General features: G+C 56.1%; 1 protein-coding gene across 2 annotated transcripts; it reads right to left on the bottom strand.

The window, feature by feature from the left end:
* Positions 1-717: 717 nt before the first annotated feature.
* On the bottom strand, positions 718-13,687 carry KLHL8 (kelch like family member 8). Of its 2 annotated transcripts, none has more exons than XM_056111524.1 (9): positions 13,457-13,687; positions 11,700-12,167; positions 8,129-8,315; positions 5,995-6,138; positions 4,506-4,617; positions 3,321-3,489; positions 3,051-3,210; positions 1,754-1,955; positions 718-1,118 (listed from the first exon to the last, which is right to left on the bottom strand). In XM_056111524.1, exons 1-9 carry the CDS (start codon positions 13,670-13,672, stop codon positions 995-997), a joined length of 1,782 nt encoding a protein of 593 aa, XP_055967499.1. In that variant the 5' UTR covers positions 13,673-13,687; the 3' UTR covers positions 718-994. The 2 variants fall into 2 exon arrangements, with proteins under 2 accessions (XP_055967499.1, XP_055967497.1); XM_056111522.1 differs by having other exon boundaries at positions 720-1,118; positions 11,700-12,248.
* Between the last annotated feature and the right edge of the window lie 10,374 nt (positions 13,688-24,061).

Below are 24,061 nucleotides of genomic sequence, written 5' to 3'. Positions count from 1 at the left end.
CCTGGGCATCTCCCTGTCCGCCAGGGAAGGACACGGAGGGGACCCAGGTGACGGGAGGTGCTGGTTTCGGTCCTCCTGGTTTCATCAACGCGACCTTTTATTGGGAGCAAGGGACTCGAAGCAATCAGCAACTATGGTCGAGAAAGGGATTTTTTATAAAGCGGTATTCATTTTCTGCTCCTAAATTCAGATTCTACACAGCTGAATAAAAAATAAGGCTGGCAGCACACAGGAGAGCGGAGGCAGGCGTGTCCGGCCTCGGTGGGACGCCCGAGGGTCTCGGCACGAGAGCAGCAGCTCCGAGCTTTCTCCTTGACCGCTTTTCCTGGCTCCAATTCGCTGGTGTGAAACATACCCATTTTTCACGAGACGAGAAATGAAAGCAGATTCACCGGGCTGAGTTTAGTTCAGCAGGATCTCTGAGGAGTTTCACGCAGCCTCCTACAGACTTGGGAAAACGCAGCCGAGACAGACCAGCTTTTCCTCCTTCTGTACATTCCCCACGAAGTCCGAAGACCAACATCACGGGAAGAGGGCATAAATGCATCAGCACCAAAAAAACAAAAGTGTCCTGCCCTGCATGGATGAACGATTGGAATCTCGCCTCTCCATAAACGCACTGCCTAAAGCCTACCCTTTGGGTAAAAGAGAAGGTAACTAGGCGAGTGACTTCGCTTTATATTTTGATTTATTTAGAAAGAAAAAAAAAAACAACTTTGTTTTAAAGAGATCCCAAGGCCTCAGGGCTACTTTATACACCTTCCAGAGAAGGGGCAGCTTCAGACTACGCACGCTTCCTTCCTTCCCTGCTCCAATACCTGCTACGTGGAAAGTGCCAAGTCTGACTCGATCCTGCGTCTCTCTCTCCAGCTCCGCTCCAGAGGGTGCCGGTTGCCACGACACGACGTCTCCTATTGAAGCGAGACCCTGGTGCCCATTCACCCTGCGTCCGGGTCGTCACCGCCATCCGGCCCCATGTCCGGCCTGAGCCCCATCACATGCAGTCTACCACGTTACTGGCTCCGTGGCCGACGTCGCGGATCTGGCTGGTGAGGCAGGCGCACACGGCCACGCCTGCCCCGGCCCGGCAGTGAGACACGGACCCGACGAGCTCCCACCTGTGGGGGACAGTGCGGACTCAGAGTTGCCCCAAAGGAGGCGGGTCTGGAAATGGAGACAATTCCCCGAGAGCAGCAACTTATCTTTATCTCTTTTGGGGTCCCTGGGGGGTTTCTTTGGGGGCCACACCTGGTGGTGCTCACCCCTGCCAGGGCTTACCCCTGGCTCTGTGCTCAGGAGTCACTGCTGGAGCAGCTTGGGGACCAGACGGGGTACCGGGGGGAAAGCTGGCCAGTTGTTGCATGCTAAGTGTGCACTAAGCGTGCTATGAGTATGTGCTGAGTGTGAGCTGAGGGTGCTCTGAGTGGGCCCTGAGTGTGCACTGAGTGTGCTCTGAGTGTGCTCCAAGCATGTTCTAAGCGTGCCCTAAGCATGCTCTAAGCATGCTCCAAGCATGTTCTAAGTGTGCCCTAAGCATGTTCTAAGCATGCCCCAAGCATGCTCCAAGCGCGTTCTAAGCGTGCCCCAAACATGTTCTAAGTGTGCCCCAAGCATGTTCCAAGTATGCCCTAAGCATGCTCCAAGCATGTTCTAAGCGTGCCCTAAGCATGTTCTAGGCATGCCCCAAGCATGTTCTAAGCATGCCCTAAGCGTGGACTGTCCCCTGCCGTAGGATGGGAAGGCAGAGGCTCACCTGTTGAGCCCGGGGTCAAAGGCCTCCACCGTGTTCAGGTAGGAGTTGCCGTTGTGGCCACCCACGGCGAAGATCCTGCCCATGACGGTGGCGATGCCCACGCCGCCCCGGGGCGTGGTGAGCGCGGCCACTTGGTCCCACTTGTTGGTCCGAGGGTCGTAGCGCTCCACAGAGCTCAGCGGAGAGTTGTCGTCGAACCCGCCTGGGAGAGAGGGAGGGGCACGGGGTTGGGCGGCCGACACCCTCCACAGGGGCCGCCCACACCCTCCTGCTGGAGGAGACTGTCACCGGGGTCTGTCACGGGGGTCACCAGGGAACCGGGGGCAACGGGAGACGTGGAAAACGTCTCCCAAGAGAACATGAGCTTCTCGGAGGGCAAACGTGCCGCAGTGGGGCTGAGAGACAGTGCAGCGAGGAGGGCAAGTCCCTGCACGTGTCTCTGCCGGGCTCGATTCCTGGGACCCCATACGGGCCCCTGAGCACCACCAGGAGTGACCCCGGAGTGCAGAGCTGGGAGTAAGCCCTGAGCCCAGCTGGCTGTGGCCCTAAAGTCAAAACAACAACAGAAAGAAGAGGAAGGAAAAGAGAAAAGAAAAAGAAAGGAAGGGGAGGCGGTCATCAAATAAAAGAGAGGAGTTGTGCCCAGTCTCACTGGCGCAGAATGTCCGCTGTCTACACCCCACTTTCCAAAAACATCTTCTTTTAAGCAGGAGTGCTGCTGCTTACACTTGATCTTAGTCAAAAGGCCGAGAAGCCCGCCCGGCAGAGCCTGGCAAGCCCCCCGCGGCTTATTCGATATGCCAAATGCAGTAACAAGTCTCACAATGGAGACGTTACCGGTGCCCGCTCGAGCAAACTGATGAACAACGGGAGGACAGTGCCACAGTGCTACCGCTGTTTATTCGACCTCCGGCTAAACTGGCTGACGCGGCGTGGACTCCACTTAAAACCAACTCCGACAGGCCAGAGGGACAGCACAGCGGGGAGGGCACCTGCCCCACAGAGCCGACCGGGATTTGGTGCCCCCGAGCAGCGCCAGGTGTGGCCCCCAAAATGGGGAAAACGGAAACCACCGCGCCCAGCTCAGGGCTGACTCTTTCTCCAGTGCTGCCGCGCCAGGCCAGAGTCCAGGCTTCTGCCCCGCCCCGCCCCGTCCCACCCCTGCCCGGTGCCACTGGCTACGGCCACCAGGAAGAGCCCTACTAAGCACGGGCAGCCGCGAGTCCGGGGCCTCTCTGCACTCTGACCTGTCCCGGTGTGCTGCTCTGGGTCGCGGCACTGCCTCGCCCCCACTCACCGACCACATACAAGCAGCCGTGCAGCTCGCTGACGCCGTTGCCTGCCCTGCGCTGCCCCATGGCCTTGACCTCGGTCCACTTGTCCAGGTGCGGGTCGTAGCGCTCCACGCTGGAGAGCGAGGCCACCCCGTCATTGCCGCCCACCGCGTAGACGTGGCTCTGGACGCCGAGAGAGCAGAGCGTGGGGGTCAATGCACTGGCCGAGAAGGGGGCGGGGGGCAGGCGGGAAGCACCGATGGGGGGAGGGGCAGGGGGTCCGGCCGACTTACCGCCAGGGCCGCGGAGCCGACCCCACCCCGGGGGGCGTTCATGGGCGCCACCGCGCTCCACTGGTCCGACTCGATGTCGTAGCGCTCCACGTCGCTGAAGCAGGTGTTGTCGTCCAGGCCCCCGATGGCGTAGATGGGGCCCCCCAGGGTCGCCAGGGCGATCCCACGCCTGCGGGCGGCAGGGCACAGAGGCATCACGAAAGGGACCCCCAAGTGAAACCTCAGCCCCCTCCCCCATTACTGCGCCGTCTCCACTCCTCGAGAATGTGGCCCTGGCCGCCGGAGCCAGGCGAGTGACGTCGGGGACAGACAGTGTCCATCTCGGCACACGGAGCTCCGGGCCACGGGACCCCCGGCCGTATCCTTGGCCTGCCCCAACTCCGCAAGGGGGCCTGGCGGTGCACCCAGAAGCTGGGACAAGCACACACACCCTGGGCTCCACAGAGGGAGTAGAAATAGTTCCGCTAAACCTCTACTGAGAGACAGGAGCTCTGTTTTGTTTTGTTTTTTTTTTTTTGCAATTGTTGGGGGGAAAAAAAAAACAAAATTAAAATCAAGAAAATTTTTTAGAACACAAATCCATGTGGGCTCCCTCGGGCGGGAGAGAGCACGGGCGTCTGGGGCGTGTCTTGCAGGGAGATGCTCCGTTTCAACCCCAAGCACAGCCAGGAGCAACCCCAACACAGCACCACTGGGTTGGCCTAAACCTTCCCCCAAATCAGTGCTCGGGGGCTGGGAGACGGCCGAGGGGTCGGGCAGGCCGGTGCCGGCTGCAAGCCCAGGCTCGGTCCCAGCCCCACAGGCCCCTCGTACCGCGGCCGTGCGAGGCACCGAGCACTGCTGGGGGCCCTGCTGGTCCCCAACACCACCAACCGTGAGCAGCCCATTTTTGGGGGGCCGAGTATCACCGGCTGGAGCCAACTGGGCCCTGAGCACTGCTTGGAGAGCCCCCCTCCTCCCTCAAATCAATGCTCGGGTTTAAACAGAAGGTGTCGAATTTGCTACTGTCCGCACATCATTCGTGACTCCGATTCGCAAGAAAACAGGACGCGCTGTTAAGGGAACACGCCCAGTGCGGGAACAAACTGTGTTCGGGTCGTCTGCAGAGCACAGGATCTTCCCTTTCCAACTCAGCAAGCCTGACGTCCCCCCAGCGCGTCAAAGGCGACGCCCACGCCCCCGCACCTCTTTGTGTTCATCGAGGCCTTCATCATCCACTTGTTGGTGAGCGGGTCGAACACCTCCATGCTGCCCAAGTGCTCGTTCCCGTCGTGGCCGCCCACGGCGTACACTTTACCTGCCAGGCCGAGAGGCGTTCCGTTTACTGCAAGCACCTAAACTGTCATTTTTCAATGACTATTTTTCTCTTCGACACTATGGACAATGTCAGTCTGACAAGCGATAATGAATGCACACCCCCACTGCGTCAAGAGTCTGCACCCTGTTTTATATGCAGTCATGAATGTGCCAACAGTGAACCTTCCCTAGCTTTCCCAGTGTTTTAGTAATCAGTAAATAAAGTCACTTTGACTAATCAAGTTTTCAAAGAATGTTGAATAAAATGGGAAGGAAAAAAAAAAAGCTCTGAATGAATGTGGGATGTAAAGAAAACACAAGACTAGAGAGCACGACCGATCCTTTCCTAAACGAAAAATACACAGAGACAAACTTGAATGAGCCCACACCACACTCTCAGGCACCGCTGACTCTGGGGGGTGGGTCCAAGCGGCCTTTCCGTGCCGACGGGGCCACAGTAAGTCGGGGGGTTACCCAAGGCCCAGAGCCTGGGCTTGGCCCTGGCCCTGCCCAGCTCCACAGGTGGGGCCTGGCCACCCCCCACTGCCAGGCTGAGACAGAGCCAGCAGGGCCAACCGGGCCACCACCTCTGGGAGGGACCAGGCCCCTGACCACCACTGGGGCCGCCCCCGAAGAACGAATAAAACAATGCTCTCATGCTTCCCAAAAGAGCACTTCTACTCGAAGAATAAGCGGGGGAAAGTGAGGCCAGAGAGATGGTTTAGGGTTCGGGCATGGGCCTTGCACATGGCTGGCTTGAGTTCAACCCCCGGCACCACAGAGGGGCCCCGTTAGGAGTGAGCCCTGAGCACAGAGCCAGGAGTGGACCTTGAGCACTGCGGGTGTGGCCCCCAAACCAAGGAGGGGAGGGGAGAAAATCCTCTAAAAGTCTCTTTCACCTGGAACACAGCTCGGTGGTGGAGTGCATGCTATGCATGCCTGTTTGAGGTCGTGGCTATAATTCCGACACCAAAAAAAGACAAGACAAAACAAATTAGTTTTTAGGACCCATTGGAAAACAAAAACAAAAACAAAAACAAAACCTTCCTTCATTTCATTAAGAACTGTATGACAAGAAAAGAGCTGATACTCATTCGAGTTCAATAAACGTTTTTCTTTAGTGTGACTCTTCTGCAAATACCTGGAGAACAGATTCTTTCAGCTCAAGTCTGAGCGCCTTGCCCCATATGCATCACCTGTTAGGTGCCTACAAGCAGAAGGACGGTGCCCAACAAGGCAGGAAGTTGGCACTCTCCCAGTGTATTTTTCCTGAGACAGTGAAAATAAAATCGACCGACTTTATCACAAAAATGCTCGGAGATCAGGCTCTGGAAGAGCTCTGGGCGCCCGTGAGCGTCCTGAGGACGGAGACACTCACCTTCCACAGAGATGACTCCCACGTGGCGCCTTCGGCTGTTCATTTCCGGCCCGAAGAACCAGCTGTCCCTGTTGATGGAGTAACACTCAATGCTGCGGAAGGGGTCGCCAGCGCCCCCTCGGCCACCGACACAGAACAGCACACCTACGGGGAAAGCCACAGGCAGAGATTGGCAGGACGCCTCCTAGTTCTGGAAACCAGAATTTAAAAGTGCCTGAGAAATCGATAGTCTGATTAACAGCAACAAAAGCCCAGGTGTCTGGGTACCATTCAATGTCGTGAGGTTATGATATTTTCCTCCCTGTCATTAAAAAAAATCCATGTGAAAATTCATGTGAATTCACGTGAAAAAAATTCATTTTTCTTCAGCTTTATTTTCTCAGCGGGGGTGGAGGGGCTCCCCCACACCCAGCGATGCTCCGGGCTTACTCCCGGCTCTGTGCTCAGGGGTCGCTCCTGGTGCGGTTTGGGGGACCCTAGAGCCATACCGATCAAACCACAAGCGTGACCACCGCGTGCAAGACAAGCGCCCCGCCTGCCAGACTCTCTCTAGCTCCCCGGGTGAGACTCAAGGAAGAGACACTGGCAATCTCTGCTTGCTAATGCCCCATAACCCAGTTCACGCCCTCACGCACACTGTAAAAACCCCTCTTGGTAAGGTCCTAACAGAATCCTCTAACCACTGCATTTCTCACTGGACGCAACTACATAGCCACATCAGATGTCCTGGTCACTCTTGCTTTTTATAATACCAAAAAAGGCTTTTTTCCTACAGTCGTATCTTTCCTATCCTTTCCATGTTTTATCCAGTAATTCGATTCCACCGCTCATATAGAAAACGTCATCCAATTCACTGATTCTTTCTTCTTTTTTTTTAGGTCACACCCTGCGATGTTCAGGGGTTCCTCCTGGCTCTGCACTCAGGAATTACTCCTGTTGGTGCTCGGGGGACCAGAGGGGATGCCGGGGATGGAACCCAGGTCAGCCTCGTGCAAGGCAAATGCCCTCCCACCTGTGCTACGGCTCCGGCCCCCAATTCACTGATTCTTAAACAGCATCTGTATTAGAATGACCTCCAAGTGGAGCTCACCACACTATAGGTCCCTTCCACCCTTCCTCCCTAGCCAGTCCTCCCTGCGTCGTCCCTGGAGTCCTCCCGCCTCCCTCCTCCCACTGTCTGTGCCTTGGCCAGGCCCTATCCGGCGCCAGCTGACCACCACGCAGTCCTGTCCCCCATGTGCTCACTATCTTTGGGCTTTTTTTTTTTTTTTGCTTTTTGGGTCACACCTGGCGATGTACAGGGGTTCCTCCTGGCTCTGCACTCAGGAGTTACTCCTGGCGGTGCTCAGGGGACCATATGGGATGCTGGGACTCGAACCCGGGTCGGCCGCGTGCAAGGCAAACGCCCTACCCACTGTGCTATCTCTCCAGCCCCTATCCTTGGGCTCTTGTGTCACCAACAGAGTAAATCTGATCACAATGCTCTTGAAAGCCAGCAGTTCTTAAAACCTTAGTGAATGCCACTGAAGTGAACACTTTTAAACGGTTAGAAATGGTAATTTTTTTTTTTTTTTTTGGCTAGGAACGTGGCTCAGTAGTACAGCACTTGCCTTGCACGCTGAGGTCCTGGGTTCCATCCTGAGCACCAGAAAAAAAAAACAAAACAAAAAGGCAAGCCTGACATCATGTGTGTAGAACTGCATATATAGATACAGATACAAACACACATAGTTATACATATACATGCATATATTCTATCTGTGGTATACAGCAGCAACACACATGCGTGTGCGTACAGATGTTCATTTCGACTACCACAATATTTACACCACCCTTTCATTCGGGATCATCTAGAGGGTGCCAGACTGCTGCAGCCCCCCCTCCCCCCCCAGTTCCTGAGTCTGTACGTGAGGGGCCGCGCTGAGCCTCGGCTTCCCCAGCAAGTCTCCACACGCCTCTGATGCCGCTTCCTGTCTAGCTCCGACAGTCACTGGCGGTCCCCGTAAAACAAGCCTCCGCAGAGCGAGAGACAGGCCGGGGATGAGGCACCAGTAGGATGAGCACCTGCCGTCGTCACTGCCCAGCTCCCTCGGGGCCCAAGGGAGCCGGCCCCGGGGCCGAGCAGAGCCCTTACCCGCCGTCTGCTTCCTCGGGGTGGTCCGGATGGAGTACTCGAAGTCGGGCACCGCCCTGCTGCTCAGGTGCAGGTGGTAATTCCTCGCTTCGTCCAGCAGATCTCGACACTTCAGGTTCTGCTTGACAATCTGCTCCTTCGCCACCACGCCCATGAGGTAGTCGATCGGCAGCAGCGGCAGACGGACCTGCGGCGGGGCCAGAGGCAGAGAGGACTCAGGTCGGGTCCGAGAGCTACAGCTCCACCTTCCCCGCAGGATGTTCTCTGAAGAACGACTCTACCTGGTGGTTTGGTTCGGTTTGGGGCCACCCCTGGCTGTGCCCAGGGCTTACTCCTGGTTCTGTGTTCGGGACTTCAGACGGGGCGTTGAGGGTCAAGCCAGGGCCAGCTGCACGCTAAGCCCAACCCGTGAGACTCTCTGGTCCCCGAGACTGATTGATTTCTTGAGGCCAGAAAAAAACTGCACAGTGGCGAGGGCGATTTTCCTTGCACGTAGCTGACCCAGGTTTGCTCTCCGGGACCCCACATGGTCTCCCAAGCCCACCAGGAGTGACCCCTGAATGCAGAGCCAGGAGGAAACCTGGGTGTGGCCAAAAATAAATATATAAATAAACAAAGAAATAAAACAAAAAATTGACTTCTTAATGTTTGACTTGTGAGTGAAATGTACCAAGTCATATAGAAAGAAAATTCTAGTATCAGTCACTGTCACTGTCCTCCCACTGTTCAATTTGCTCAAGCGGGCCCAGTAATGTCTCCATTCTGACAAATGTTACTGTGTCTGGCATCTTGAATACGTCACGGGGAGCTTGCCGGGCTCTGCCGTGCGGGCGAGATACTCCCGGTAGCTTGCCAGGCTCTCCGAGAGGGGCGGAGGAATCGAACCCGGGTCGGCCATGCTGACCGCTTGCAAGGCGAACGCCCTACCTGCTGTGCTATCGCTCTAGCCTGCAGTGAAATGAAATGAGATCATATCTCAAATACATCCTTCATATGTAGATTATAGTGGCCTGTATCGAAGAACTGGCTTAACTCTGGGTAAAGCACTTACTGGCCTTGCAGGTGCCAACCTGGGTTTAATCCCTGGACCCCCTGGGCCCGTTAGGATCCATGAGTACAGAGCCAGGAGCACTGTGCCACATAGAGAAAAAAAAAATGCAAAGAACTGTCTTAATTCAAGTTCCTTACTTCCCAACGAGCAATGTGACCATCAAGACTCCTCGATGTCAGAGAAGATCCACCCCCCCCCACACACACACACACACACACTCTCTCCTTCAGGGACCTGACTGTCGCCTGGACCATGCGGAGGGCGCAGCATCCTCATCTAACGGGGAGGGGCCGGGTAAACGCTCCAAGGGACGGAGCCATGGCTGTGACCACATCAGGCACGACCCAGCGAGCCCCATGGGGAGAGGCCCCCCAGCACTGCTGGCCCCTCAGCAGAGAGAAACACAAAAGCACGGGCAGAGACATGTAAATTATATTTTCTGTCCTTTTTTTTTTTTTAACTACAGAGGCTATACTTGGGGAGCGGGGGGCTGAGGGGGTCCCGCTGAGACCCAGGTTGAACTTGGAGCCCAGTCCAACTGGAGCTGTCTTCCTGGACCCCACTTTATATTCAACATAACTCTAAGGTCCAATTTGGTACTTTCTATCCAAGAAACCCCTGGACAGTCAAAATAACTGAAAAAGACACATTTCCGAGCGTATAAAAGTAAAACTATAGTAAGGAAAAAGAGATGGAAAGTGATGCGTAGATCTTTATGAATACACTACATGTATCAGGAAGAGATGTCCTTTCGTTAGCAAGATAATTCAGTGAAACTTAGAAACTTCATTGCAAAATGCTATAAAAACCATCGGAGTTGTTTCTCCAGAACCATTTTCTGTCAACGTATATGACTATTCTTGACCACGACGAGGAAAAATCGAGTATGAGAAAACATGGATCAGAAATCACCGAGCTGAAAAACAACCCAGTAGGTGAGGTGGGATATCGCCTGAGGGGCTGGCGGCGGGGAGGGGAGCGCCTGAGGGGACACAGGGGAGGCAGCAGGGAAAAGAAAGAGAGGTGGGTGAAGGACGATGAAAAATGAAGGAAACAGCACCTCTGGGAGAACATCAAGGACATCTGCAGTTCCAGAAAGGATTCCAGAAAGGGCGACGAGAAAGCGTTATCGGCTGACATAGGAACAGCCGCGACGGCAGGCAGCTGAGTGCACGGCCCTCAGCAGAAAGCCGGGGATCCACCCGGAGCACTGCTGGGAACACGCCCCTCCCCGAAGTGGCAGTCCCAGAGCATCACCGGACGTGGCTTGAGACAAAATAAGGACTCGGGGAGGGCCGGGCCACAATCAGTCATATACAGAGCAGCCGTGAAACGAGGCTGCCCAGTGCCACAGCGATCGCACAGCAGCTCAGGGGGTTGCTTGGCAAGCATCGGCCTTGCGGTCCCTGGCATCGCATATGGTGCCCGAGCCCCCACCCCCCAGGAGAGACCCCTGAGCACTGCCAGGCTCCCCAAAAACAACAACAAAAAACCTCATAAAAACAACCACCCAAACAGAATGTGTCTATGACATACCATTCTTGGCATCTATCCCAAGAACACAAAAACATTAATTAAAAAAATAGACATTGGCTGGGCTGGAGAGACAGTACAGAGGGTAAGGTGCTTGCCTTGCCGGGGGAGGGGAGGGGACGACACCTGGGTTCAATCCCCTACATCCCATGTGGCCTGTGACCCTGAATGGGAGTGAGGAGTAAGCCCCGGGCACTGCTGGGTGTGATCCCCTAACCAAAACCAAGCAAACAAAACAAGACACTGCAGCATATATTCACAAAGAAACAAACAAGGCGACACTGTAGCATATATCCACAGAGAAACAAAACAAGATACTGTAGCATATATCACAATGAAACATGACTCCGCTATTGCGAAGGACGAGATCTCGCCCTTCGCTCCCACTGCACCGGAGCCAGAGGATGTCGTGCTAAGGGAAGGGCCACAATTAACAACTTCAGAGAACAGACAACGAGAACAAAGCCCGAGATTCTGTCTATGGGACCGAGTCTGCCAAGTGTGTGGCTTGGGGAGGTCGGGGGTGTCGAGAAGGGCCTCGGGGCCAGTGGGGGGTGGGGGGACACTGCACTCTGCAGTGTCCAGTAACAGGTGCGGTGCGCGTGTGCAGTGACACGGCCAGCCGGAAGGTCAGCGCTGCTTTGAATGAATCACTGGTTTGCTTTGCTTGCTTCTGTTCTGAGTCCACCTGGCCGCGGTGGTCAGGGTTGACTCCTGGGGACCACTCCTGGCGGTGCTGGGGGGGGGGAGGGGGGAGACACCCTAGGGGATGCCTGGGACACCAAACCGGGTGGGCCGCGTGCGAGGCAAGTGCCCGGCCGGCTGTTACCGAAAGAGGAGGAGGAGGAGGAGGAGGAGGAGGAGGAGGAGAGCTCTGGGCACCTCGTGGGAGCGCAGGGACCCGGAGGGGCGTGCGTCCGTCTGTGCGTCCATGCGTCCGTCCGTCCGGTCCTCCCCGCCCCCGCCGCCCGCCCCCCGCAGCCCTACCTGCGCCAGGGTCTCGTCCAGCCACTCGGAGTGGTGCTGCGGGTTGGCCAGGAGCCACTTGATGGCCGCGGCGTAGACCTGCGTCTCGTCGGCCACGTTGAGGTCGCTGGAGGCCAGCAGCCGGCGCAGGTGCTGCGGGGAGACGCCCGCGAAGTCCTCGCACTCCACCACCTCGGGGAAGTGCGCGCAGGCGAACTGGTCGGCCGCGGCCATGAGGTCGGTGCGGTGGTGGCTCTCGGCGAAGGCGCGCACGGCCAGGCAGTTGGACGGGTGCAGGTGCAGGGCCATGAAGCCGCAGCAGGCGCGCGCCACGGGCTCCAGCTGCAGGATGCAGGCGGCGAAGAGCAGCGGCTGCACGTTGTCCACCGTCAGCCGCAGGCGCGAGGCGTAGGCGAAGCGCACCAGGTCCTGCAGCGCGTCCCCGTCCAGGTCCCGGATCTCCACCCGCGCCTGCCGGGCCTCGGCCATCTCCGACAGGAACATGGCGCGGAAGTAGGGGATGACGCAGGCCAGCACCAGCCGGTGGCAGGGGATGAGCTTGGGCCCCACCTGGCCGGGCGGGGCGGGGCGGGGGCGAGGCCGGGGTCAGCGGGGCTCCCGGTCAGGGCCCGCCGCGCCCCGGGACCAAGCGAGCAGGAGGGGAGTTTTCGGGCCCTCTCCCACTTGACGCATTTTGGGCATCGCCACCGCGGGGGGCTGGAGGGACGGGACCACCACAGGGCCACGGGGACGCCACCATGAGGCTGGTCCGACCCCTGGCGCTACAGAGGGTCCCCCGGAGCACCATCGGAAGTGACCCCTGAGCACTGACAGGTGAGCCAACCCCCCCCCAAAAAAAGAGAAAACCAAATCATGAATTCCATCAATATGCTTCAGCACTGACAAATTATCATTTTTTTTTTTGCTTTTTTTTTGGGGGGGGGGTAACACCCGGCGATGCACAGGAGTTACACCTGGTTCATGCACTCAGGAATTACTCTTGGCCGTGCTCGGGGGACCATATGGGATGATGCCGGGAATCGAACCTAGGTCGGCTGCTTGCAAGGCAAATGCCCTACCGCTGTGCTATTGCTCCAGCCCCAAATTATCATTTTTTCTGACCCCTTCCCTTCCTTCTGTTGAGGCTGCGACCAGCAGAGGTGTCTCTCTCTCCTCCTCTCTCTCTCCACCCCTCCACTCCCGTCACAGTGCTCGGCAGTATGCTCGGGACGGGGACTGAGCAATGCGTGGCCAAGTCTGTGAACTGCGCCCTTGAGTTTTACGGGCCGGTTTCTGTGGCATGGGACCGGCTCACAGGAGCACGGGGAGTGCCGGGGACTGAGCCAGGCCTGCCTCGACAGGGCCGACGCCCTACCCACTGCACTACTGCTCCAGCCCCGGGCAGCACGTTCGATTAGTATAAACAGGCAGCCTACCCACTCCAACTCCGCGGGCTAAGCTCCCTTCACCTACACCCCCAACGCCCCTTCCTTTCGAATAAAAAAAAAGGGCACAGGGGTCAGAAAAGATGATAATCTGTCAATTCCGAAGCATATTGATGGAATTTATTATTTGGTTTTCTCTTTTCCTTTTTTCGGGGGAGGGTGGCTCACCAGTCAGTGCTCAGGGATGTCCTGTGGTTCCAGCTTTAACAAAGTCTTAAGCAAACAACACACGAAGCCACACACCCCAGCACCACAAGGCTGCCCTCGTTGCTTTGGGGACCACCGTTTCTTCACACGACACCCAAGGCCCAGAGGGGGGAAGCGCCGTCTCACCTTCAGGGTGACGTCACAGAGCTCCCCGTTCTCGTAGAAGCGGAGCAGAGAGCCGTGGAAATCCTTCCAGGCCTCGTGGGCCTCGAAGAGGAAAGAGTCGTCCCCATCGTCGGCGTCGCTGGCCGCGGGGGGTGCGCTCTTGGCCGGGGGCTGCCTCCTGCCCTTGGCCGGCGGCTGCGCCCGGGCCCGCACGCCACTCACGGCCTCGGAAGCCATCGGCACCCGCTGCTCCCCTCAGAGGCCTCGCAGGGGGCATGCCAGACCCTCTCGCAGCAGGCAGGAGGGCACAGGGCGAGCCACTGGCTCCAGGTGTCACTCAGAAGCAGTCAGACGCCATCGTCCATTGCCCAGACCAGAACCAACAAGGCACTGGAAGATAAAAAAAAAAAAAAAAAAAAAACCAACACTTCCATTAGGAATTCACATAGTATTACACTTGTAATGGGCTGGAGCGACAGCACAGCAGGTAGGGCATTTGCCTTGCACACAGCCCATGTAGCCGACCCAAGTTCGATTCCTCCGCCCCTCTCGGAGAGCCCGGCAAGCTACCGGGAGTATCTCGCCCGCACGGCAGAGCCTGGTAAGCTCCCCGTGACGTATTCGATATGCCAGACACAGTCACAACAAGTCTCACAATGGAGACGTTACTGGGCCCGCTCGAGCAAATCCATGAAGAACGGGAGGACAGTGATAGCTATACACCTGCAACATGGTATTACACCTGTAATATGGTATTACACCTGCAACACGAACTGCAGACGAACAAGGAATTCTGCCTTTGTGTTCCAGCAAGCAACATGAAGTGGATGTGCTAGTCCCTGCAGAGGAGCCGGCGCGGGTGGTGGGAGGGAAACTGAGGACCTCGGTGGTGGTGAGACCGGTTTGGAGCCGTGAGTGTCTGAAAGAGCTTCATCAATCAGGATGTTACAATAAAAAGAAACCGAAGGCATGTGAGCTTGACGACGTGAAACCAAGCTGAGGGGAGTTCAAGAACGAATACAGTAGGCATTACGGAGCGAGGTCTTTGCCTCTGCCGTGAGGCTCATTTTGTTCCTGTACCTCAGTGAGCTGCACTCACACGCGTAAGGATCATGGGAACTGGAGCGCGGATGTGCTACGTGCAGTGTCTGTCCACAGACCCTCCCGTTCCGACACGCCTTCGCCAGCCTGCTCCTGGCACCCTGCTTGCCGCGGGCTGAGCCCGGAAGCCTGTCTTCCTTCTGGTGCTTTTGTTCTTTGATGTGGTCCGGGAGGAGAAGATTATTCTGATCTTCCCTCCAAGGCAGCTCATTTGAATAAATGCAGAGCCCCTGCTGTGAGCCCTGCACCATCTCTGATCGCTCTTGGCAGCTCCAGGGACCATAGAAGTCCCAGGGATCGAACCCCGGTCAGTTACTCACCAGGCAGGTGCCCCGTTCAGCATACTATCTCGTTGCCCCCTAATTCTCTGATTTTAAAGGGGTACCTTCCCTAAAAAGGAAAACAAAACCCTTCCAAATGGCGGGAGTACCTTTACCTGACATTGAACTTGAAAGCTACAAAATTACCTATGACATTTAAATTAGAAGCTACGAAATCTCAACACCATATATCCCAAATACTTAAATCACAGTCACAGGGAAATACTTTAACATGGAAACTTAATTCAATTTTTAATTAACTGTATGTGAAAGATAAACGTTTCTTTAAAATGTCTTTCACTGTACAGAACATTTAGGTTTTCCTCAGTATTTCCTCTCAGAGCTCCCCTCCCCCCTCAAAGGAAATGCACTATCTCGGTGAGAGCAGAGTCTGCTGCAGATCGGTGGGGTCAGTCGCAAAGCAGAGACAGGCTGTGGCTTGTCCAGGTGACGGGTCAGCCGCAGGAGCCCGTGATAAAGAGCTGCTGGCCTCTCATCCAACCCGACCCCCAGGCCCCTCCTTCAAGTCACGTCACTGTGTCACGAGCCAGCTCAAAGAACAAAAGGTCACTATTAGAGCAGCCATGGAGGGGGACATGGGGTAGATGGGCGACAGCTCTGGGACCAGGGGACACCCTGCTTCTGTTGGCCACTAGCTTCCCAGGGAAGCCGTGCCGGGGCACTGCCGGCGATGCAGCCTGTCCCTTCCCGCATGGGATGTTCAGGGCACCGCCCACACCTCAGGGCCTACGTCTACAGGGCAATGTCCCACATTCGGGAGCTCACTCTCGTGCTACTAGCTGTCTGACGGCTGAGTTCTACCTTCCCTCATTAGCTTCAGTTCCTGATCTCCAAAACTGAGGAAAATGACTTGACAGAACTGTTAAAACGATCATTGTCATTGTCACTGTCACTGTCCTCCCGTTGTTCATCGATTTGCTCGAGCGGGTCCAGTAACATCTCCATTGGAGACTTTGTTGTTACTGTGTCTGGCATATCGAATACGTCACAGGAGCTTGCCGGGCTCTGCCGTGCGGGCGAGATACTCTCGGTAGCTTGCCGGGCTCTCCGAGAGGGGCGGAGGAATCGAACCCGGCTCGGCTGTGCTGGCTGCGTGCAAGGCAAACGCCCTACCGCTGTGCTATTGCTCTAGTTAAAACGATAAAATGAGTTAATAAACTGTGTGGTGGGGCCGGAGCGATAGCACAGCAGGTAGGGCGTTTTGCCTTGCATGTGGCTGACCCAGGTTTGAGCCCCAGCATCCCAGGTGGTCCCCTGAGCAGTGCCAGGAGTAATTCCTGAGTGCAAAGCCAGGAGTAACCCTCTGAGCATTGCTGCGTGTGACCCAAAAAGCAAAAAAAATAAATAAACTGTGTGGCAAAAAAAAAAAAAAGCTACAAGATTGCTCTGACTCGAGCTGGAGACTTCCTATGTGTGCATACCCCCCTCACACAAGCCCCCGGGGTGCTGTTCCCGTACTTACAGCTGTGGGGAACGAGGTTCAGAGAAGCCCAAGAATGCGGCGAGGGGCATCCTGACAGCTGCCACCATGCCCACAGCTGGACTCGAGGGGCCCACACCCAAGGCCAACAGAGAGGCCAGACTGCCGTCAATCTCGGCGTGCTGGCTTTGGGGGGGGCTGAAACCCATCCCCAAGGGGGTTGGGCTGGGTCCCTCCCCTGCCTCCCTGGGCTTCTGGAAGGCCCGAGAGCCACACCCGCAAGGGCCAAGCTCGCTACCCCATAAACATTCTGGGACTCCGGGGCACCTAGCCACACCTGTGGCCACAGGATGTGTCCAAACTCTGCAAGTGCTCCCAGCAGGAGCACAGCAGGGCAGACGGCATGTGACGCAGAAGCCAGCTACACTCGGCAACGCAGAGCCCTGACGCAGGAGGCGGGACTGGCAGCAGCCGCTCAGCGGACCCTCAGACGAGGACCCACTCTCCCCATGGTGAGACACAGTGATTTTTTTTTTTTTTACAAATTTTCTTTTATCGAAGTGCTTTTTTCTTGGTCAAGTATTTTGTCTTAGATCATTCTGTGGTAACAGACAATATAAAATGAATTCTTGGGGGCCTGCTCTGGGGCCAGCTTGCAGGATGGTTGGGGAAACGAGGACCATGGTGGAGGGAAGGTGAGGTGGTGTGGGTTTGGCGCTGGGATACTGAATGCCGGTGAGGTGCAAAGCATCAGGAACAGTTTGTAGACCCAGGGGGGAATGGGGAGGGGGGAGGGGGGGGAGGGGGCGCTTGTCTTGAAGAGAGACGCGACTCAGTGTGAGCCGCACCTGGGTAAGGTGCTAGGCTGAACCCACGGACCCAAACCAAGAAACCAAGTGCCAAGTGACGACTGGCTACAGCCCCCAGCCTCCTCTCTGCCTGGGCTCACCCGACTTGAACTCTGACCTCTGAAAGGGACAGAGTGACTTCATGAGAACCCAAATTGGGTGTCTTTAATAATAATCTCCCCAAAGAACATTCCCAAACCTTTTAGAGTTCAAAAAAGTATATATAGAGATATCTATTTATATCACAGCAATTAACTTTTTAAAAAGTAAGCAAGTAAAGGCCCTCCTGTTGATCATCGATTTGCTCGAGCGGGCCCAGTAACGTCTCCATCGTGAGACTTGTTGTTACTGTGTTTGGCATATCGAATATGTCACGGGGAGCTTGCCAGGCTCTGCCGTGCGGGCGAGATACTCTCGGTAGCTTGCCGGGCTCTCCGAGAAGGGCGGAGGAATCGAACTCGGGTAGGCCATGTTGGCTGCGTGCAAGGCAAACGCCCTACCGCTGTGCTATCGCTCCAGCCCTTGTGCTAAAATTAACTTTTTAAAATTTTTTTTTTAATTTTTGCTTTTTGGGTCACACCCAGCGAAGCTCATTGGCTCGGCACTCGGGAATCACTCCTGGTGCCCTCGAGGGACCATACGGGATGCTGGGAATCGAACCCAGGTTAGCCGTGTGTAAGGCAAACGCCCCACCTGCTGTACTACTGTTCCTGCCCCAGCAACTAACTTCTTAAAATGATAGTATGACCAGGAGTTAAGTTTTTGGCTGAAATGCTACCTTGTATCCATTAATGTAACTCAAACTATCATTAGGAAAGTCCTAAGCGGAGGCCAGGGGTAGAGATTAAGTGTCGGAGCACTCCTCTGGCATGAGCAAGGGTTCGAGCCAGAAGTGGGGGGAGGAGGCCAGCAGTCCTCGGCATTAAAATAACTACAAATCCAGCGCGGTGAGTCATCTTCTCTCCATATGCTGCGACTCACCTCTAACACAGATCGCTCAAGTTCTGCAGAGAGCGAATCGAGATGGCCAACGGTCTTGCTTTATCCTATAAATCCCTAGGTACGGATTAGGAACGGAGAAAAACATTGATAATTCAAATGAAAACACTGACCGGTCTCAAAGGGAAACTGAAAGCAAGGTCCCAAGAGACAGAACGCTTCTCACGCTGCCAGACAGATCCGCTCCACGTCTGCAGGATACCACGAGTCACCACACACTGCTCACTCTCTGCCACCTGCCACAGGACACTGACCCAGCGTGGAAGTTGGCGTGGCTCCGAGCTGGGCACCCCACACCACCCCTCCAACCCTTCAGGCATCTCTGCTGATGACAACTGGGCAGCAGCTGGACGGTTTATTTCAGTCCAGGAATGAATTCAAACACAGAACCTGAACCTAGTTCTGAAACTGCCAAGATCCAAGTAAGAGTGACTCTGGGGCTGAAGCGACAGCCCAGCGGTGAAGCTGCTTGCCTTGCATGTGGTCGACCAGAGTTCGATCCCCAGCACCCGATGTATATGGTCCCCAAGCACCACCAGGATGAATTCTGGAGTGCGAAGCCAGGAGTAAGCCCTGAGCACCACCCCTCAAAAAAAGAGGAATTTGAAATGTTCAAAATTCAAAATAAGAATCTAGTCTATATAAATAGACTACAAATTCCTTAAAAAAATATATCCAATTCTTGGGGCTGGAGCAATAGCACAGTGGGTAGGGCGTTTGCTTTGCATGCAGCCAACCTGGGTTCGATTCCCAGCATCGCATACGGTCCCCTGAGCACCGCCAGGGGTAATTCCTGAGTGCAGAGCCAGGAGTGATCCCTGTGCATTGTCGTGTGTGACCCAAAAATTAAATAAATAAATACCCAATTCTTTCAAAAAGGGCAGCACTGAACATAAACATGACCATCAAATAAGATTTAATATAACCACCTATATAAGAAACTGTCACTGTCCTCCCACTGTCCATCGATTTGCTCGAGCAGGCCCAGTAACATAGTGAGACTTGTTACTGTTCTCGGCATAATCGAATACGTCACAGGGAGCTTGCCAGGCTTTGCCGTGCGGGCGAGATGCTCTCGGTAGCTTGCCGGGCTCTCCGAGAGGAGCGGAGGAATCGAACTCGGGTCGTCCAGGTTGGCCGCGTGCAAGGCAAACGCCCTACCCGCTGGGCTATCGCTCCAGCCCATATAAGAAAAATATGATACAATGATACAATATGAATCATACGTATCAAATTGGGAAGGTAATTTAATGTTCAATAAAGATCACTTACACAGCATCAAACCAGTAAGATAAATTACTAGTTTCATTTTCCTTTACCATTGGTATTTTATTGAGAAAAAAAAATAAAGATCATAATTTTGGACTAAACTCAAACATGCTGGGTTGTATTAAGGTGACCTTCTCCCTTCTTTTCTTAATCTTTTTTTTTCAGCTTAGGTTTTCGAATCTCAGTGAGATATCAGTTACCGAGTCCCTCGTGACGGGGTGTCAGTCCTACAAAGTTCCAGCACCAGTCCCCTGACCGGTGTCCATTTCCCTCCGCCGGTGTCCCCACCTTCCGTCCCCTGCCGTTCTCCTGCTCCCGCCCCCGTTTTTCCTTTTAGCCCTGTGGCCACAGCACTGATACAGGAAGGTCATCGCACATCTCACTTTCCCTCCTCCGGTCTAGGGTGCCGCTCTTACTCCTAAACTCTGCTGCTCCAAAAGCCGGCACTCCCAGGACTTCAAAAGTTCTGTTCCAGAGGCTGGAGCAATAGCACAGCGGGGAGGGCGTTTGCCTTGCACGTGGCTGACCCGGGTTCAATTCCCAGAATCCCATATGGGCCCCTGAGCACCGCCAGGGGGGATTCCTGAATGCAGAGCCAGAAATAACCCCTGTGAATAACCAGGTGTGACCCAAAAAGCAAACACACAAAAAATTATGCTTACTTTCCTGTCTCAAAAACGTAACTTATTTTCAAAATAAACTACCAATTTTCTTCAAGCAAAGTTTTAAAGTAACTACTACCTGCCTAGTCAGTCAGGGCTAATGCACATGCTCAGAGGACAGTGCTCTTCCCAGGGACGCACCAGCACACACTCTCCCAGCCTCCTGGGAGCTCCCTCAGGCCCAGAACCAGGTTAGGAGCAGAGAGATGAAGCCGACATTTTTTTTTTGCCTTTTGTCCACTTTTAGCTCTGACACACAAGGACGAAATTATTCATAACTGGACGTGACCTCTCCTGTAAAGACGCCCCCTTAGAAAGTCTGATAGTTGGGGGGGCTGGAGAGGGGAGTACAGGGGTGAAGGATGACCCCCAGCTCAATCTCTAGGCTGGAGCTCCAAGTCCTGCCAGGGGTGAGCCCTGAGCACAGAGCCGGGAGTCAGCCCTGAGCACAGAGCCGGGAGTCAGCCCTGAGCACAGAGCCAGGGGTGAGCCCTGAGCACAGAGCCGGGAGTCAGCCCTGAGCACAGAGCCAGGGGTGAGCCCTGAGCACAGAGCCGGGAGTCAGCCCTGAGCACAGAGCCGGGAGTCAGCCCTGAGCACAGAGCCAGGGGTGAACTCTTAGCACAGAGCCAGGAGTGAGCCCTGAGCACAGAGCCAGGGGTGAACCCCAAGCACAGAGCCAGGAGTCAGCCCTGAGCAGCACAAAAACAAAACCAGAAAGTCCGGCTTTCATTTTTGCAGAAGGCACGAGGCCCCGGTGCCCAGTGGTGCCCAGGGATCCCCCCGTGGGCTGGGGGACCAGGTGTGGGGGGAAGAGCACAGGGTCCCGCCGCCCCAGCTGCCGACGCCGAGAAGTTCCCTGGGCAGCCCACAACCACCAACGTTCTAACTTCCCACACGGGCAGCATTTCTTGTTTGCTTTAGCTAAGGGCGGGCATCCAAGCAGCGCTGTGGAGCGAATTCTTGAGGAACCAAGAGGGTCGGGGTCCAAGCTGGGCACCAGCACGAAGCCCGGCTCTGCCCGCCTGCCTCTCTCCCTGCCCCCACGGGCAGCACTTTAGAACCGCGCCCGCATCTCGCGACACCAGTGAACACCAGACCCAATTATAATTTCACATTTCGTCCCGTCTTGCCCTGGCAACACAGACTTCAGCAGAGTCCCAGGTAATAACCCAGAACCGTGCCTTTCTCCAGAGCTGACTGCGTTTCCGTTTCAAGCTTCCCAAACACCTTCTTCACCAGAAAAAAACGGAAAAGATGCTCTTAGTCACACATCCACGAAAAAAGCATTACTCTCTGTAAATGCAGGATTTCTTGTTGCATCATTGCTTAATATTACGCCTTTTTCAGGAAAGTAAAATGATCAAACTTATTAAGGGCTGAATAATAAAATGATATTCATTATCTCATGAAGCATTTCTTCTCTCATCTTTTTACCATGCGTGGCCTCGAAACTTCAAATAGAAGAAACCGGGTTTAAATTTCTAATTTCTCAAAGCCAAAGGTCTTATTTTTAAGATTTAGGGTGTTTAAAAATATTTCCCTCTATTAACAAATGACTGCGCAACTATTTCAGTCCTCTGAATCTCCTGAGTATATTATTTCGGTTCTCTAAAATTAGTTTTCGGTTTTTGACTTTTAAAAAAGAAGCGTTCCTACGGGCCAGGCAGACACTCTGATGTGTACTTGGGGCAGCCCACAGGAAGGCTGTTGAAGAGTGTTGGTTTCGGGTTCGCACCCGAGCCCGGGCAGGCCGGGGCCCAGCGGTCCTGCACCAGTCCGAGACCAGCTGGATCTCCGGCGCAGCAAAAGCAAAGGGGGAAAGTCAGTATTTTCAACTTTAAAACAGGCAATTGGGGGGCGGGGGAGGGGGTGGAGAGACAGTACAGCAGGGTTGAATCCCCGGCAACCCAAAGGGTCCCCTGAGCACCGCCAGCAGTGACCCCTGAGCACTGAGCCACGAGTCAGCCCTGCGCACACCAGATGCGGCCCCAAAAGAAAACAAAAATTGAAATAAAAAATTTTACAAGGTAGTTTGTCCGGACACCCTGAATAGCCCCCACCAGAAGCAAATCAGAGCCTGTGTGTGTGCGCGGGTTCAGTGCCCGGGGGGTACAAGGAACCGGTTCAACCGCCAGGTGGGGTTTGATGGGCAGTGGGGACTTGCAGACAGTAAGGCCTGCACACAGTAGGACCTGCACACAGAAGGGCGTGCACACAGTAGGGCGGGCAGGGCGTGCACACACAAAGGCCTGCACATAGTAGGGCCTGCACACCCAAGGGCAGAGGTGGCCAGGCAGCTTCCCAGCCCCTCGGAGACCCTAAGTCCCCACAGCTGCTCCATCCCCCCAGACCCAGCCTTTTCTCATGGCAAACTCCGCTCAAAGTGGGGACAGGGGCACGAGACCCCCAAACCCCGATTCCCTCCACTAGAGGAGGAGGAAGCGCCGTTGCCCCATAAAGTCCGCCCTGTCCACTTCCCGGCCAGGATGACCAAAGGTGCCGCTATCGCTTAGATGCTTGTGCTTGGGGGAGGGGCCATACCTGGCGGTGGGCAGGGGCCAACCCGGCGGGGGTCGCTCTGGTGATGCCGGGGACAGGTCCCAGGTGAGCCCTGTGCGAGGCAGGCCCCCTGCCCACCCCCTCGCCCTGTCCTTCGGGCCCCAGGACGCACCACTCGCTCCCAAGGCAAATCCGAGCCATCCTGTGCCCAGGGACAGGGGCTGGACAGCCGGACGCTGGGCGGGGGCAGCGCACAGGGAAGGGGAGGGGGTCCCGCACACCAGCAGCTGGACCCCAGGGGCCATCCTGGACGCCCGCAGCCCGACCCCCCTGGGGACACCCGGGCCACCCGCAGCCCGACCCCCGGGAGGTTCCCCCAGAAACCCGCAGCCGGACCCCAGGGGCCACCCTGGACACCCGCAACCCGACCTCCGGGGCCCTGCAGCCCGACCCCTGGGGGGTCCACCAGGACACCCGCAACCCGACCCCCTGGGGCCACCCCGGACACCCGCAGCCCGACCGCCGGGACCCTGAACACCGGCAGCCCGACCCCCAAGGGCCACCTCGGACACCCACAGCCCGACCCCCACGGGCCCTGGACACCCGCAGCGCGACCTCCGGGGGTCGCCCCGGACACCCGCAGCCGGACCCCAGAGGACACCCCGGACAGCCCGACCCCCGGGGCCCCGGACACCGCAGCCGGACCTCAGGGCCCTGCGGGGCCCCAACAGCGCGGCAGTGAGACCCCGGGGTCCGGCCGGCTCCCCGCCCCCCCCCGCGACCCGACGCCCCTCCCCGGGACCCCAGGCGGGGCCCCCCCGGGCGTCCCCGCCGCGCCCCGCTCACCCCGGCCGAGGAGATCCGTGTGGGCCGCGCGGTCCCGGCTCGCGGGGCAAAGGAGGGCGGCTCCCGCCGGCTCCCGCGCCGTCCCGATCCCCAGGCTCCGCGCCCCCGAGCCGCGCCGCGAAGACCCCGCGCGACCACCCGCCAGCGCGCGCCAGCCGCCCGGCTCCGCCCGCGCACGGCACCCTGGGAGGTGTGGCTAGGGAGGCTCCGCCCACGCCCCTGCCGCGCCCGCGCACAGCACCCTGGGAGGTGTGGCTCCGGCCGAGTCCGCCTCGCTCCAGGCGCCGGAGCTGCGCCCGCGCACAGCACCTTGGGAGGTGTGGCTTCTGCCGACTCCACCCACGCCGCGCCGCGCAAGGCACCCTGGGAAGTGTGGTTCTGGCCGATTTTTTTTTTTTTCTGGCTCTAGGCGCCTAAGTTACTTTTCCCTGGTTTGTGTTTCTTTTTTTTTTTTTTAATTTTTTTTTATTTATTTATTGAATCACTGTGGGAAAAGTTACAAAGCTTTCAGGTTTATGTCTCAGTCATGCAAATATCAAACACATTTCCCTTTACCAATACTTATTTTTTACCATGAAGAACCCCAATAAAACCCCACCCCCCACCCCTCCCCGTCCCTGTGAGGCAGATGAATTCTA

The sequence above is a fragment of the Sorex fumeus genome, unplaced genomic scaffold (genome assembly GCF_029834395.1).
Source record: "Sorex fumeus unplaced genomic scaffold, SorFum_2.1 ptg000013l, whole genome shotgun sequence".
Taxonomy (NCBI): Eukaryota; Metazoa; Chordata; class Mammalia; order Eulipotyphla; family Soricidae; genus Sorex; species Sorex fumeus.
The sequence above is the reverse complement of the archived record's forward strand: the minus strand, read 5'-3'. Positions and strand labels throughout refer to the sequence as shown.